The following is a 15,690-nucleotide window of genomic DNA, read 5'->3' as shown; positions in this document are numbered from 1 at the left end:
TGTTGTAATGGAAGTTGTTTGTTCTGTTGTGTCGCTGACCTTCACTGTCATCTAGGAAATATTACAACACATAAAGACCCTAGAAGCCTGTATCAGTAAGGCACTGTTGTTTATTTTAAGGTGACCCCACATGCACATCCCTGCTTTATTAAATAATCTTTAGAATTTATTTGTGCCTGAAAATACTTCCTAATAAATGCGGAATTTGCACCTTGCTGCCAAACAGTAGTTAAAATTCACAAAGCTGGAAGGTTTCTGGAAAATATCTGCATAATAATCACGTCAGTCAGCTGGTTTTCAGTTTGATCACCCACATAATCAGCCTGTTAAAATATGAACCCTTACACACTTGTCTTTAGCATTGCAGGGTTATTAATGCGGAATTATGCAGCCCATTTGGATTTTATTGGTAAGCTAAATCCTTCTTCTTCAAATTAACCACGTATGGTCCTTTATGTGGAAATATTCTTATACAGAAGAGGTTTTTGCCAAATGTGACCCTCCGGATGTACCATTTTAACATTTTTACCCATCTGGAGATGAATGCAAACGTTTGTCACCATGCTAAAACCATCCATGCATTTTCGGCCGCTTATCCAGGGTTGGGTCGCGGGGCAGTAGCCTAAGCAGGGAGGTCCAGACTTCCCTCTCCCCAGCTGCTTGGGCCAGCTTCTTCAGGGGAATCCCAAGGTGTTTCCTGGCCAGCAGAGAGACATAATCCCTCCAGCGTGTCCTTGGTCTTCCTTTAGGCCTCCTCCTGGTTGGACATACCCGGAAAACCTCACCAGGGAGGTGTCCAGGAGGCATCCTAACCAGATGCCTGAGCCATCTCAACTGGCTCCTCTTGATGTGGAGGAGCAGCGGATCTACTCCTAGCCCCTCCTGGATGACTGAGCTTCTCACCCTATCTCTAAGGGAGACCCCAACCATCCTGCAGAGAGAACACTTTTTGGCTGCTTGATCTCAGTCTTTCAGTCACTACCATATGGCTCGTGGCCACAGGTGAGGGTAGGAACGTAGACCGACCAGTAAATCGAGAGCGTTGCTGTTCTACTTTATTTATTTTTTTATATTAGACTTATTAAAAACCATTCGAACAAACCAGTACAGAAGAGCAGCCATGTCCCTGAAGCACGGTGCGCATCAAGCCCACTTCAGAGATGTTTGGATTAAAGCTTCTTTGATCAACAGCCACAGGCTAAATGCTGCTGTACCTCAAACAATGCCTCTTTCCAGCTGTGCTAAGCTAACTTCAATCAAAATGAGAAACCGGATGAATGGCGTTGGTCCTTGTGTGCAGCTGGCTGTGAGACGAGTCCAAAGAGATCATTTGTGCACTCTTTAATATTTAAAAGGGCTTTATGGAAGTTTGACGGCCAAAACATGTATAGAAATAATAAATTTCTTCTTCATACATTCTCCTGCAGTGCCCTGGTCCTGTAGAATGAGCCCTGGCATTTTTACTGTGATTGCCTGTTTTTCTGTAAAATCACAGAAAAAGAGAGCTGCTCTGGTCGAGCAGGCTGCTTCATGCGCGTTCACGCTCAGGCATCGCCAGTAGCATTTGCTATTCCTAACTTTAGTCTTTGTCGCTGTTCCTAACGCCTAGTGACAAAGCTAGCTACATTTCTGAGGCCCCTTAGCTACTTTCTGTAGAACTTTCTTCTAGATATTTCCTGCAAATTAGCAACAAAATAGCCATTTTCGCTCCGAACCGTTCTTTGAACGTTGTTTCAGCTGTCATCAAGGAAATAAATGTTACAGATACAAATTACATCACTGGCGCTTTGGCTCACCTAGTAAGACGTCGGACTCTTGTGCAGAAGACCTGAGTTCGATTCCGGATGTGAACATAGTTTATTTAGAGTTTCTTTTTTACATTAATGGTATATTTTTTACAGTAAGATGCCCAAATTTATATTTGAGACTCGCCGAACGGCATTGCATTCACAGATAAAAAAGATGTGGGTTCAACTTTCATTGTGGAACAATTTTTCAAGCAAGGGAAGGGAATGATCTGAGCATGCAGGAGGACTGACCCATCATAAACCTTTGTCGGCTGTGCTGAAGAGAAAGGTACAGAACCAAATTATTTAATTAATTAGCTGTGCGTTCTCTTGTCCTCTGTCCTCCAGGCCACACACACACACACACACACACACAAGGGTCTGTCTCAACTGTTATTTTCGTTAAGGAGTGTGCACGTACAGCATGCGCGCCTCGTGCACAAGCCTACTATTGAAGCTGCCGTTACGCTTTTGGTCTGAGGGGGCAATCGCGAGCATAAAAATTCAAAACTCCGTAAAGTCCCTTTAAAGTTAAATAAAATGCAGCTCATTTGCAAGTGATATTTTTAATTTGAAATAATCTCAGGTGGGATAATGGTTTTGCTGTTGTGAGTTTGTTCATTAGCAAAGCACCTCGTGAACCAGAATTAAACAATCAGAAATGTACAGCTGTTTAATATTAACGTTTAGTCAACCCAATTCAAGATGGCCACCGATGCTAATTGGTCTCAAAAGACAAAAAGTGGCTCAACTTCAGATAATGTTACGGATGCTGTGCTGAAATTTGATAATGTGGATGCCAAAAGACATTCTCAAAAGTCTCAAAACTCCAAACCGATAGAGCACAACTTTATTTTCCAGATTTGACCAAACCTGCTAAACTTCATCCCATCTCTGCATGCGACTGCTAGGCCTAAATTTGAGTTTGGTTAAGGAAGAGCATTTTGTTGAGTATAGTTTGTGAAGTTAATAAGAAAAGGAATTGTTTTCATTACAGTTACAGTTTGTAGCATTGCCGCCTCTGGCTTCCTAACACAGAGCAAAAGCATGCATGGTATGTGAAATTGTTAATCACTTTGGATTAAAGCATCTGCTAAATGAACAACCGTTCAGTAGAAAAACTAGAAAACAAATGTGTGATGCTAATTACATTTCTTACGAACTCGAATCATTTTTATTAAGGCAGAATTTCACTAATCTACATTGCCAAGAGAGATAAAAAGCTGGGCGTTAAATAAACGCTAAAGATTACGGTAAGTGAAGAAATAAGTGTATAAAGCGAGTAACTCCACATTTACATCACCTCATAATTAAGTTCACCTTTCACTTCATTCTGGGCTGGTTGTGTCTATGTTTTATATCACAGATTTTAATGAATTTTAATGTTGGTTTTACGGCATTTGGTGGTATTTTCTTTCCCCTTACGAGACTTCAGGTGTTGCCATGGAAACATGGAAACACTGAGCAAGTCTGAACCAAACAGTTCCAGCTTGTTTGCTAGGCCACATCTGTTAGCAAGATAAACGTAAAGAATAATAAGTATATTGGTAATGGTCAGCGTGACACATTTATCATTTTAAAGGATTGTACATAAAAAACAGAACAACTGTGCTGTGAATTATCTGGCAACCACCCCTACTTCCTGGTGCACTGGTTCAAACCAAGGTCTTGGCAGCCAATCAGCAGTGAGGTGAACAAACCATGGCTAGTATGGCCTTAGCCAAAAGTGCTAAATACACAAACATTACCATGTGTAAGAGCACATAGACTAATCGTTCACTGTGCATTGTTTGTGTGCCAACAATGCACAATTTCTACATGATTGACACGTGCAATTTAGCAGGTTTATGGCCCAGCTACCTCCACTAGCTTTGCAGCTAGCATGCTAAATGTTTAATTTACTCTTCACACATGTTGTGGTGTTGGTGTGCAGCAGTGAAATCTGTCCCTGCTGAAACACTTTCCCACTGCAGACATTTGGGATGTTTTGGCTCTCACCGGAAATATACCCCGGTTTTGTTCACCGCACAGGCCTACTTCCTCTTCCCATCAGTTCCGCCGATAAGACCATTAATGTCATCCCTGCTTGGAACGTTGTTTAAATTCCCACCAGTGTGAGCTGATTGGTTCTTTTAAAACCACATTATCAGTTTCAGTAGCAGCTTTCTATAAAGTTGGTCAGACATTTTCAGCTGTTTACTTGTTTACTTTTAGCTGAGACCCCCGTAAACCAACTTTCACTTTGTGTCTGCCAGCATCTTTTGACTCGTGAATAATTTGCCTTGGCAGCCCTTCAATCCTGGATCAAAAATAATCTGGACTATTTTTATGTGAACCTACACGGTCCTACGGATGGGATGGGATTAACCACATTATGTAGGGAAAGTTTTAAGGTACTTGACCAAGATTGTCCCGTGAGATGACTCCACCTGTCTGTGAAAAGAAGTTTCAAACACCCGTTAAGTCTTACAGTTTCGTTATGTAATGTCTTAACAAATATGTTCCCGTTTTCTTCTAGCAGTCATCTCTGGTCTTCTTCCCTTTCCGTTCTGTCTTTCTGCTCTCATTCAGCTGTTCTCTTCGGGGTTGTTTGTACTCCTCTGTTCTCATCGCTACTCTTGGTAGCTCCTGTCTCATTTTCCCATCTCTCTTTGACCCCCCCCCCCCCCCGAGCCACCCCCTCATCCCCTCATTTGTGATCGTTCTCTCTTCGTTGGTTCGCTCTGCTCCAGGATTTTTTTTTCCCACAGTCTCTCTCATGTTCCCCCGGCATACATCCACATTTCTCTTGCTCTCTCAGTTTTCCACTCATCTCTATCACGGCTCTTTGTGTTTCCAGCTCGCATGCACACGTATCCCATCCTTTTCATTCCCATCCATATCACTGGGGAAAGGGTTATTGAAATGGAGCGCTTGGCAGAATTAAGTTTTTATCCCTTTTCTTTACTTCTTCTCGGCTCTAGATACAGCCACTCCACTCTGCACCGATGCTGCTGCTAAGTGCATTTGTGCTGCTATTAAACACGGCCCAATGTATCGTATGTGATACACACATTTCTGAGTTTGTAGTAGCTGTATCTCTTTAGCAAGATTAGCTTTTTCCAAAACAATCTGCAGTCTTAAAACTTTTAAGGGTTATCTGCCTGCTCTTGGATTATTTATGTACTTAAGTGTCATGTGGGATTTTTATTTAGTAATTATTGTTGTATTGTTATAGAATTGCTTGATAAATGGAATATGAAAGTTAATCATTGTTAAATTATCATTACCAATCAAATGTTTAAAATTGAGTCTTTTGATTATGATTTCATGTGTTGGGTCTTAAAGGGTTAAGCGGTACTGGCATGTGTGTGTGTGTGTGTGTGGGGGGGGGGGGGGTTAGGCTGTAAAAGTGGGGTTCAAAGAAAGTCTTGGAGGCGGTGCAAAGAAAATGTGGTAGAGCAGCAATGGTGGATGTGGACAGAGTTGATGGGGAGCGATACAGAAAGACAAGTTGTCCCCAAACGACCCAACAACTATCAGCCAACCCCAGAGTGCCTCAGCCATCACCATCACTCTCTGCATTCAGTTCCCTTTAGACCCGGGATGCAGGACGGCTGAAAGCCGTAAACTAAAAGCTGCAATCAGCCGAGATCCATCAATCAACAATTTAAAGCAGCGTAATGGTCAGAATAGTCCGAGAGAATGAGGGAAGTGCGGCATCTGTTACAGAGACAGCCAAATCCACAGTCCGTGTCTGACCTATCGTTCTGCGTTGACAGATTCTGTATGAGTGGGATCCACAAACATATTGAGAGCTTTAAGAAAAGACACAGAACTCCTCATTAGTCCACTCATCCATTTTCTTCTCGCTTGTTCCTGTTCAGAGTTTCTGGGGCTGGTCTCCAACGGCAACTGTGCGAGGCAAGATCACCAACCCATAACTCAAGTACTGCATTACAGATTCTATACGTTATCTATGAAATTCAACTTTTAATTTTTTTACATAACTTTTTTTGTTGTACGTTTTCTTTGATGTTGTAGTAGAGCCCATTTAGGTCCATATCTTATTGAAGCATCTGTTGAACTTAAAGGGGTCATGCCATGGAAATCCACCTTTTGGAGCTTTTTTCCATGTGGTGTTGCTGTTTTCTCATTAAAAACAAAACATTTTTGGGCTGCATTCATGTGCTTCCTGTTTCAGCTGCAAATTTTGAATTTTGTTTTGGAAGTTCATGAAAACAGGCCATGTAAAATTTGTACTAGCTCCCGACAGCAGGCCCTTTTCCTCCCCTGAATCCGGTTGTGAAAGCCACCTCCCATGGCCAGCACAGGATATGTAGCTTAGGTGACTGCTGTCAGGTGCAGTGGTGCACTTCCCAGTATAACTTTTTCAACTCTTTATTGTAAAAATGTAAGGACTAATATGCTTTTATTTATTTTTTTACTTTCTTTGTTCATTAGCTAGTGTGAGTCCATGTGAGGTGAGCAGAGTAAATCGGCTAAAATGCTGCTTGAAAATTACCAAATTCAAAGATGTTTAGACACATAAAATGGGTTGCTGAAAATAATCAATAAAACTAAAATATAAAAACATGAAATCTGCTTCAGCTGGCTAAATAAATTACTGCTGACACCACCGGGAGTCGAGCCCGCGCCAGCACACGGTCAAACTGAGATGCCTTAACCAATGGACTACCAAAACCGAGGCAGCAACTAGCCCACCCAAGATGTGATGTAGGCACGGTTTGTCGGCGCGTGCGTGGTGCGATTCAGGCTGATGAAAATAACTTGTATTTAAGATAAATGACATCTCAGTATTGCCAACAGTAATATTTGCTTTCAAGGGTTTATAGTAGCACGACATGGAACTTTTACAGGAAAAACCAATAAACTGAGGAAATATGTGAGTATAGCTTCAATATTATTCTTACATTATTATTACGTATACCTAAAACAGCACACTGTTAAGAAAACATTCATTTGTGAAAATATTGTTGAATATTGCAAAATCAGCTTCAGTAAACCAACATTTTCTGTCCTAAACACTAACAAGTCTCTCCATGTGTTGGCTGTAGACATAGATACGTACATAGAAGCCTTTGCAGTATAGATAACCTTTTATCTACACTGTGTAGCCTGAACCTTTATTGGTCAATATTTAAAATAAAATATGCAATTACCGCTCATCTGGAAACAGAAGAATTAGACAACTTGTGATGCCTGTGTCTTACAAAACGTTTGTAGGTGTCAAATGAATGACTCTAAAATGATCTCTGTTAGTGTGGGAAAGAGTGGGAATGGGGAGGCGTTGGGCTCATTTACGGGGAACTATTTAAACTCGCCATAGAGCTAGGAAGAACTCCAGGATCCTGTGATAATTACATGTGCTTTTCCTTCATGATAGACTCTAAACTTACTGGACTTTCCTTTCTGAGTCACCGTTTCCATCAGATATCAATGAGATGTAAAGAGAGGAGGAATATCCGTCTATTAAAGCGAAAGCCTGTCCCATCGATCCCCGAGCTTCTCAACCGTTCTTCTAAATTTGTTGCAGCAGAGCCGAAGCACAAACGCTACATCCATTTCAGTCGGAGCAACAGTTTGCGGTCCCTTCAGTGCACCTGTCACGCTCGGACACTGTTGAAAAATTGCTTCCATTGCGTTTCTATAACAAATACAGCCAGAGCCATTACAGAGGGCTCCAGGGAGGAAGAGGTTAAGGAAATAAACAGCAAATATATAAATGACCAGCGCTCCCATACAGAACACAAGGGCTCCATCAGAATCAGCTGCTGCTATTAGGTCATCAGACACCAACTTAGGAGGGACCCCTCACCAAATCTTATCTCGGCTCTTCCAGTTTGTTGAATCCGCCGGTTCTCCTCCGAAGTATCATTGTAGCCAAAACAGCTTATTAAAACACTCTGTGTTGGCTGCTTCTTTAATTTCTCATTATCTGTAATTATAAGCAATAAAGAAAAGCCTTAATAACACGTCTGGCATGCTTCGGTGTCACGTTGGATAAGCAGTGATTCTCTGGCTTTTGTGTGTGTAATTATGAGCTGGTTTCTAATGGAAGCTACCATTAGAGCTCCTGGAGTTTCTGCCATCGTACTCGTGGGCTTCTGATCGACAGCCAGGCGCCCCGAGGTCGATCTCAGCCTATATGCTTTTGTCGCGATGCTGCGTCCCGCGTGGGCGTCTTCCGTGTCTTTAATGTATGCTCCTTCGCCCACCGTGCAAGTGTTCTGCCTTGCCAGTACTGTATGAATAGATGGGAATTAACTGAATTATTGTAGCAGTTGTGTGGGAGAGAGTCGGTGGGATGAGACGAGGAAAAGAGAAGGGGGCGAAGCAAAAAGAGGGGTCACTGGAACAAAGGAGTCCGGACATGAAAGAAGCAGAGGAGCGGAAAAAAAACCTCACAAAGCCCGATGTCGAGACCTCGGCCCGATCAGAGACACACGGACCTTTCTGTAGGCCATGTTTGTCACGTAAATAAAGGGATGGATGTCGCGGCAGAGTTGGACACCAGCTTCTCTTAACGCCGAGCACGCTTGTCTGAAACCCATAACAGTAAACGACAGAGGGTGTGAATGTTGCCCTGCAGCTGACTCTTCACCACATGGGGAAGTTCTGATGGTCCAACTACTGAATATCAAGTAGAAAATGCTAAAAGTCACGGTTTAGGTGTTGTGTTCAGTTTGTGACCGAGTCGTTTAGGATTGAATAAAACCGAGTTTCTCCTGTTTCTGAGATTCTTCATTAAAGGAAGATTTTTTAGTTCTTTGTTGTTTTGTAGCTGTTTGGTTTTCCTCACACGTGTAACTAGTGACCTCACGCTTTTTCTTCACCAGAAGCAACAACCAGACAATAAGGAAGATGGTGACTTTCCCTTTCTCAGTTTGATTATCGACTTTTCCTTCCTGCCTTTATCTTCTGCTCCTTTTCAGTTCAAGAATCCAATCCTAAAATTGGCCATTTAAGGTAAAATGTTGTTTTTATTTGTACCAGAAAATTCCTTTGATTAAAATAAAATAAAAAAACTTAAGAAAATAATACATCGATGAGTAAAGACGTCACTTTTACAAGTTTATTTATTTTGTAAACTTTTGGAACACTGAAAACACATTTTAATGATTATTTCTGATTATAATCAGTCACTCTTGAGTTGTTCATGCAGGCTGAACATGAAAATATTCTCCTACACCTCTCTCCTGTCAGCGTCTGATAGAAAACAGACGGTGAAACTCTAGGATTAGAAAATCCTGACAGGTCTACTTCACACTGTCTCAACATTCATGGAGTCACCCATCTTGACTCACGGCGGGGAAGGCTGTTGTTTTAGGAAACAGCAGAGAATGTCAAAGCTCGTAGAAGCTAACCATTAGCATTAGCAACTTTTACAAATAAATGTGATCAGAGGGGTAAAAAACTACCAGTGTGACTGAAATGATCAGATAAAATATTTAGAACTTTTATTTTGTGTATCAAAAGCTTTTTGAACCACAGCTTTGACATCTTTCTTTACTTGTGTTGCCTTCTCCATCCCTAACATCTGTGCTGCTGATGCACTTGTTCATTTAACAGCTTATTTTTTCTTGATTTTTACATTTCCCATTAAATTAGGAACAAATTGGCAGTTAATATCTTTTTTTCCTCAGTTATCAGACTCAAATCTGAAAAAATAACATTTTTAAGAACCAAAACGTCAGAAAAGCTGAAAATGTTTACATTCAGGGTTTGTTTATATTTATGAACAATTCTAGTTGTCAGATTTATTTTATGATTAATGAGTCATCACCATATTTATATGTCGATGGTCATCACATCCACCTTTTATTATTATTATCTAAAAGTTGTTCAGTTTTTCGTGTATAATAGAAAACCTATAATCCCTTCTGTCTGACTTCGTACTCAAGTGTCTCCACCTGTCTGTCTGTCTGTCTGTAGAGTCCATGTGAGGAGGACGGATAAAGTGGGAACTGAGGCAGCGTTCCACCCCATAGAGGAGTATATGCTCCACGTTGAGGAACAGTTCCAGCTCCTCGCTCGACGCGTCCAGGTGGACAAGAAGCGGGTTTACCTGGCCACGGACGACCCCTCCCTGCTGCAAGAAGCGAAGAACAAGTCGGTTTCTGCTTCAATCTGAAAATCCGTTTCTCTTTTTCCTCCTTGTTCTCGCTGATCCTCGTTCGCCCCTCAGGTATCCGGACTACGAGTTCATCAGCGATAACTCCATCTCGTGGTCGGCGGGCCTACACAACCGTTACACAGAGAACTCCCTGAGAGGCGTCATCCTGGACATCCACTTCCTGTCTCAGACTGACTTCCTGGTCTGCACCTTCTCCTCGCAGGTTGGTGCTCATGGAGATTCCCAGACGACCAGAAGTGTGTCATTTATACACAAGTTGTTGATTTTCCTAGCAATGCCACCAAATCTATTACCAAGAAAAACTGAGGAAGACTAATGATCAGATTTTCCTTGTTTTTGTGTAAAAACAGACCCTGAGAAGCATAATTGAATTAAGCTAACATCCATCAGAGCTGTGGAAACAGCTTTTCCCCATCGAAGTTTTCCACGTCATCACTTTAAACACGCTCATGTGATCGTCGGCAATCTCGTTGTTCGGTTTTCCTCACGTGTTTCCAAGCACAGAAACAATTAGCTGCTTTACAGCAGCTCCGACGCCCCACCTTCCTTCTAAAATCTGTTTTATTGGGCATCTGAAGTAAAAAGGCTTCCTTCCATCCCTAAAAATAAACTGAGAGCTTCTCTCGTCTCATAAGCTCTCTTGAAAGATCTAACAAGAATGAGTTGCTTAGCATATTTTATCCCTCTTTTCTGATGTAGGAAAGGGAGCAAACGTGTCTGACAGTGAGCAGTTCTCTTAAGCGCTGTATCCCAGCAGCCTCCTGCTCCTGTACCTACAGAAATAATCCCGCTTTGTGTTTGTTCGTCAGGTCTGCCGCGTGGCCTATGAGATCATGCAGACGCTGCATCCAGACGCCTCCTCCTTCTTCTACTCCCTGGACGACATCTACTACTTCGGAGGTCAGAACGCCCACAATCAGATCGCAATCTACCCGCACCAGCCGCGCAGCAATGAGGACATTCCCCTGGAGCCGGGCGACGTCATCGGCGTAGCCGGCAACCACTGGGACGGCTACTCCAAAGGCATCAACCGCAAACTGGGACGCACCGGCCTCTACCCCTCCTACAAGGTCAAGGAGAAAATCGAGACGGTGAAGTATCCACTGTACCCCGAGGCCGACAAACTGCTCAGCTCTCAGAACAAGTAAAAGAGGAAAATGGAAAACTAAAAGAGGATGAAGAACCTCATAGTCTCCGGTTCCAGGGAGGGAGGCTGCTTTTGTACAGAAGAGAGAGGCGTCCTCGTTGCGCTAAGCTGAGAAGCAAAGAAAAGGCCTGTACCCAGGGGCGATAGGAATGAGAATGCACTGTGTGTGTGTGTGTGTGTGTGTGTGTGTGTGTGTGTGTGTGTGTGTGTGTGTGTGTGTGTGTGTGTGTGCGTGCGTGCTTGCGTGCGTGCGTGCGTGCGCGCGTGTGCGTGTGTGTGTGTGTGTGTGTGTGTGTTCACTTGTGTAACATATGTCAGGTAAAGGAAGACTTGCACCCTACCACTGCTCCCCCGACCAGCCTGATGCTGTCGCGTTGGGTTTGTAGAGATGTAGACGTGAACTTTGATTTTTAAATAAAACAATTAAAAAGGTCCTGATTGGACCGGGCTCTCCCTCCTGAGACGACAGCAGGACTACGATAAGGCTGGTGTGCTCCAGCATGAGCTTCAAATCAACGACTGAAGGAAAGAAAAAAACAACAAAAAGTCCCAACTGACACTAAGTGGTCTGATTTTAATTTAATTCTCTCTGGTGGTTTTGATTCAGAGCTTGCCTTCTTTCTGTTTTCTTTTCCTCACGTTGTTTATTTTTATATTTGTTTACTGATTGTTCTGTATCTTCCTCTTTTCATGTTGGCCCTACTATTCCTCCTCCTCACCGTGCTTCCTCCACCTCATCTCCTCGTGCAATTCATTTTACAAAACAATTTTGTGCTTTTATCAAATGTTTAAATGGTCTTAATTTTGTATGTATGGGGCTTGGGCATTGTGTACTGTACAGTGTGTGTATGTGTGTTGGGGGGGGGGGGGGGAGTATGCACGTGTGTGTGTGTGTGTGGCACGCGCGCACGTGTGTGTGCATGTGTGTGTGTGTGTGTGTGTGGAGGGGGTGTATGCGTGTGTGTGTGTGGGTTGCACGTGCGCACGTGTGTGTGCAAGCGTGCATGTATGCATGTGTGTGTGTGCATGAGTGTGCATGCATGCTTTTGTGTGTGCATGTATTTGTGTGTGTGTGTGTGTGTGTGTGTGTGTGCATGCCTGTGTGTGTGCATGAGTGTGTGTGTGTGTGTGTGCGCGAGTGTGCATGCATGCTCTTGTGTGTGCATGTATTTGTGTGTGTGTGTGCGTGCGTGCATGCCTGTGTGTGTGTGTGTGTGTGTGTGTGTGTGTGTGTGTGTGTGTGTGTGTGTGTGTGTGTGTGTGTGTGTGTGTGTGTGTAAGAGATTGAGTGGCTAAGTGTGCTATTTTAGGGGCCATGCGGTGCCTGATTATTGGTGTGTTTTTATTTTCTGATGCGTTCGGCTGACGGAGCGCGGTGTCAGTGAAGCACTTGGAGCAAACGACAAACTGCGTCACTTTACTATTACAAGGTTAAGTGCAGTAACTTGTGACACACAAACACACACACACGGGAGCTGGTCCAAGGTTTTTTTTTATATAAAAGCACTCCACTGATTTAATGTCCTTTATGACATATTTTTTTGCTGTTTTCTGTCCATCAGTGTTGTTTGTTTATTTTTCTCTGCTATTTTAATATTAATGAGGAAAAATAAGCCAATGTTTATTAAAAAATAACTAATGAAGGCTTTTTTCCATAACTTATGTTTTCGGGCATCGTCTTTGATAACCACAGATTGAATAAACTTGAGGAAACAACACAGTATCATTTCTGCAACTCTGCTTTTTAAACAACCTAATTTGTGTTGCTGTTATTGTTGTTGCACTAATTTATACGGATTAGGATTAAGCCAACTGGAGAAAAAAACAACAAAAAAAGAATTCTGACTTTTTCTCTCAAAGTTCTAAGATTCAATTCAGAATTTTTAGATTAATGTCAGAAATCTGTGAACAAAAGTCAGAATTCTGAGGAAAATTGTCAAATTTCTGATATTATAGTCAGAATTCTGAAAAATATAGATTTCTGAGATTATTCTCTTGTGAAATCAATCACAGAATTCTGAGACTAAAGTTGGAGTTCTGGTATTGAAGTCAGAATTCTGAGATTAATGTCATAAATCTGAGGGGGAAAAGTCAAATGTAGATTAAAATCAAAATTCTGATACTAAAGTCAGAATTCTGAGCTCAAAGTCAAAAATCGTACATTAAAATCTGATTTCATTAAAATCTGATTTCTGAGATTAAAGTCAGAATTTTGAGGACAAGAATCAGACATCTGAGAAAAATGGTCTGATTTCTTAGATTAATCCAGAAGTCTGACACTAAAGTCACAATTCTTGGGGCAAATGTCAAAATTCTGAGATTAAAGTCAGAATTCTGAGGGAAATGAACTCTGAGGACAAAAATCAGAATTCTCAGGAAAAAAAAACTGAACTTTCTTTTGCGGCCCTAATCGCCCTCCATGAAATTAAGACTCGTTTTTTTATTCCAGAAAGATTTTCTTCATGTTTTAAACAGTAAAAATCGTGCCTGAAGTTTATCTTTTGATTTTTCCTTAAAAAGGACGACCTTAAGATCTAAAACTGATATCCTTTAAGCATTAGAGTGACTTCCTGGCTTCAAAGGGAAGTTGGTTTATTATCATTATTATTATTATTCTGGAATAAATCTTTCAGGTAAGAAAGTGAATGGATTTTTTGCATCATTTCAAAGCAAAAGAAATCTCTTCAACCTGACACGGATTCACTTTTCAATCTGAGAAACAAGACTTGTATCTGTGGAGGCGTTCCTGCCCTCGGTGTGACAGCAACATGACATTTCTGCTGCACAAACCTAACATTCGTCCCCACGGAGAGGAGACGGTATGCTGGTGCATCACGAAGACATCGCTAGACTTCCTGCCCTTGTCTGCCCATCCCACTCCCTACTTCCTGCACATCTTGCTCGTTCATGATCTTGTTCAGCGTGTCTTATTTATGGGATGTCTTGTTATTCCGTGACTCTGGGGGCTTCGGGGGAGTCTCATTACAGATCCCTCTTTAATTTCGACTCTGATCTGCACGCTTCATTGGATGCCCATAAGGAAAGCCACAGAGCTGGAAGTGGAGGCGAGCGTTTTTGGTGTGAGCGTGGAAGAATAATGGTTGTTTTTTTCATTTGTTTGGGTTTTTTCAACTCATCCATGCTTGACAACAATGTGCAACCAATTTAGGCCACAATAGAGAAGAGATCACGATTCACACGCAGCAAACAGCCGTTCGTTGAACATCTCTTTTGCCTGGAAAAGAGTCCCTTGTGGGCTTTATAAATGCACACACTAACTGGAGGGCACTTTAATTAAAATACACTTGTCGTTGTCACAGTGGCCTGTTACAGTCGTTTAAGAGAGACGTTAGTTCAGTTAATTATTCCGTTAATTGGCCACCGCTCCTGATAGAGAACACTCAGATTTTCAAGAGGCGGGTTCCTTTATTTTGGATTTCTGCTCTTAATTGATGCTTCTCGCTCTGAAAGCACGGGGGCTATTTGTGGGCCTCCCACACAGAGTTGGGACTTAAAAGAAAAACCTTTTAAGGGACAGCAAGTTAATTTTTTCCTCCAACCCTACTTTAAAGGGAAGGACGTTTCATCCAGTGACACAAAAAGAGTTGCTGTACTCATATCACAGCTTTTTGTCCCCCCCTTTTTTTTAATTGGACGTTTGACCTCACCTGGAGCGTTAGCTCCCCTCAGGCAAAAGTCAGCCATGTTGAAATCTGATTTCCTGAATAAAGTTGAAATATTGAGCAAATTAAAGTCTCTTTTTCTTAAGTGATAATAGTTAATAGAAATTGGGTGATAGCTGGTAGGAAATGCAGGGTCTTTGCCTGGTTTTAACAAGAGAAGCTGGTAGGAAATGCAGGGTCTTTGCCTGGTTTTAACAAGAGACTAATATTGGCTGAGTTCATGTTGGCTGTAATCTGCCACTCTCCGATTTCCCTCACCATTGTGAAAAATATTGGAGCCAGAATGATCCAGACTTCTTTGTAGACTTCTGCTAGAAACCCGTCTGGACCTGGAGCTTTCCTATTAGTCATGGATTTAAGGGCTTCCTGGAGCTCAGCTGATGTTAGTGGCGAGTCCAGGACTGTAACTTGGCTGTCTGATAATTTAGGAAGTGTTATCCTGTCAAGGAACTCATTGATCTCGTTATCTGATGGGTTTATCTGTGGTGAGTACAAAGTTTGGTAAAAGTCTCTGAAAGTGTTGTTTATTCTTTCAGGATCATAAACTATATTCCCGGTTGAGTCTTTAACAGCAGATATGGTAGTTTTCTCTTTATTTATTTTTAACTGGTTAGCTAAAATTTACCTGATTTATTACTATGTTCAAAGTTTTCTATTCGTAGTCTTTGTGATAAAAATTGTGTCTGTTTATCAATAATTCCATGAAGTTCTAATTTTGCTTTTCGTAATTTGCTCAGTAACTCTTCTTCTGTGGATGCCTCTAAAGACTTAATGATTTCTTTTAACTCCTGAATACGTTTGTTTTCTGTTTTTTTCTTATGTGATGAGAAAGATTATTTTACCTCTCATCACTGCCTTTCCTGCCTCCCAGAGAATAGATGCTGATGTTCCAGGCAGGTCATTATGTTCTAAATATAAAGCCCACTCCTTTAAAAA

At 41.8% G+C, this 15,690-nt stretch overlaps 1 protein-coding gene across 4 annotated transcripts in view; it reads left to right on the top strand.

Moving 5' to 3' along the window:
* fut8b (fucosyltransferase 8b (alpha (1,6) fucosyltransferase)) overlaps nt 1-11,926 on the top strand; it is a 138,520-nt gene extending 126,594 nt beyond the window's left edge. For all 4 annotated transcript variants that reach the window (XM_015947504.3, XM_054748057.2, XM_070543723.1 and 1 more), the window contains 3 exons: nt 9,723-9,899; nt 9,976-10,126; nt 10,734-11,926. In XM_015947504.3, the coding sequence (XP_015802990.1) occupies nt 9,723-9,899; nt 9,976-10,126; nt 10,734-11,072 (667 nt within the window). In that variant the 3' untranslated portion in view covers nt 11,073-11,926. The remainder of the gene's footprint in view (nt 1-9,722; nt 9,900-9,975; nt 10,127-10,733) is intronic.
* Nucleotides 11,927-15,690: the final 3,764 nt, after the last annotated feature.

The sequence above is a fragment of the Nothobranchius furzeri genome, chromosome 2, assembly GCF_043380555.1.
Source record: "Nothobranchius furzeri strain GRZ-AD chromosome 2, NfurGRZ-RIMD1, whole genome shotgun sequence".
In the NCBI taxonomy this organism is placed as follows: domain Eukaryota; kingdom Metazoa; phylum Chordata; class Actinopteri; order Cyprinodontiformes; family Nothobranchiidae; genus Nothobranchius; species Nothobranchius furzeri.
This window is presented reverse-complemented; position numbering and strand designations above follow the sequence as displayed.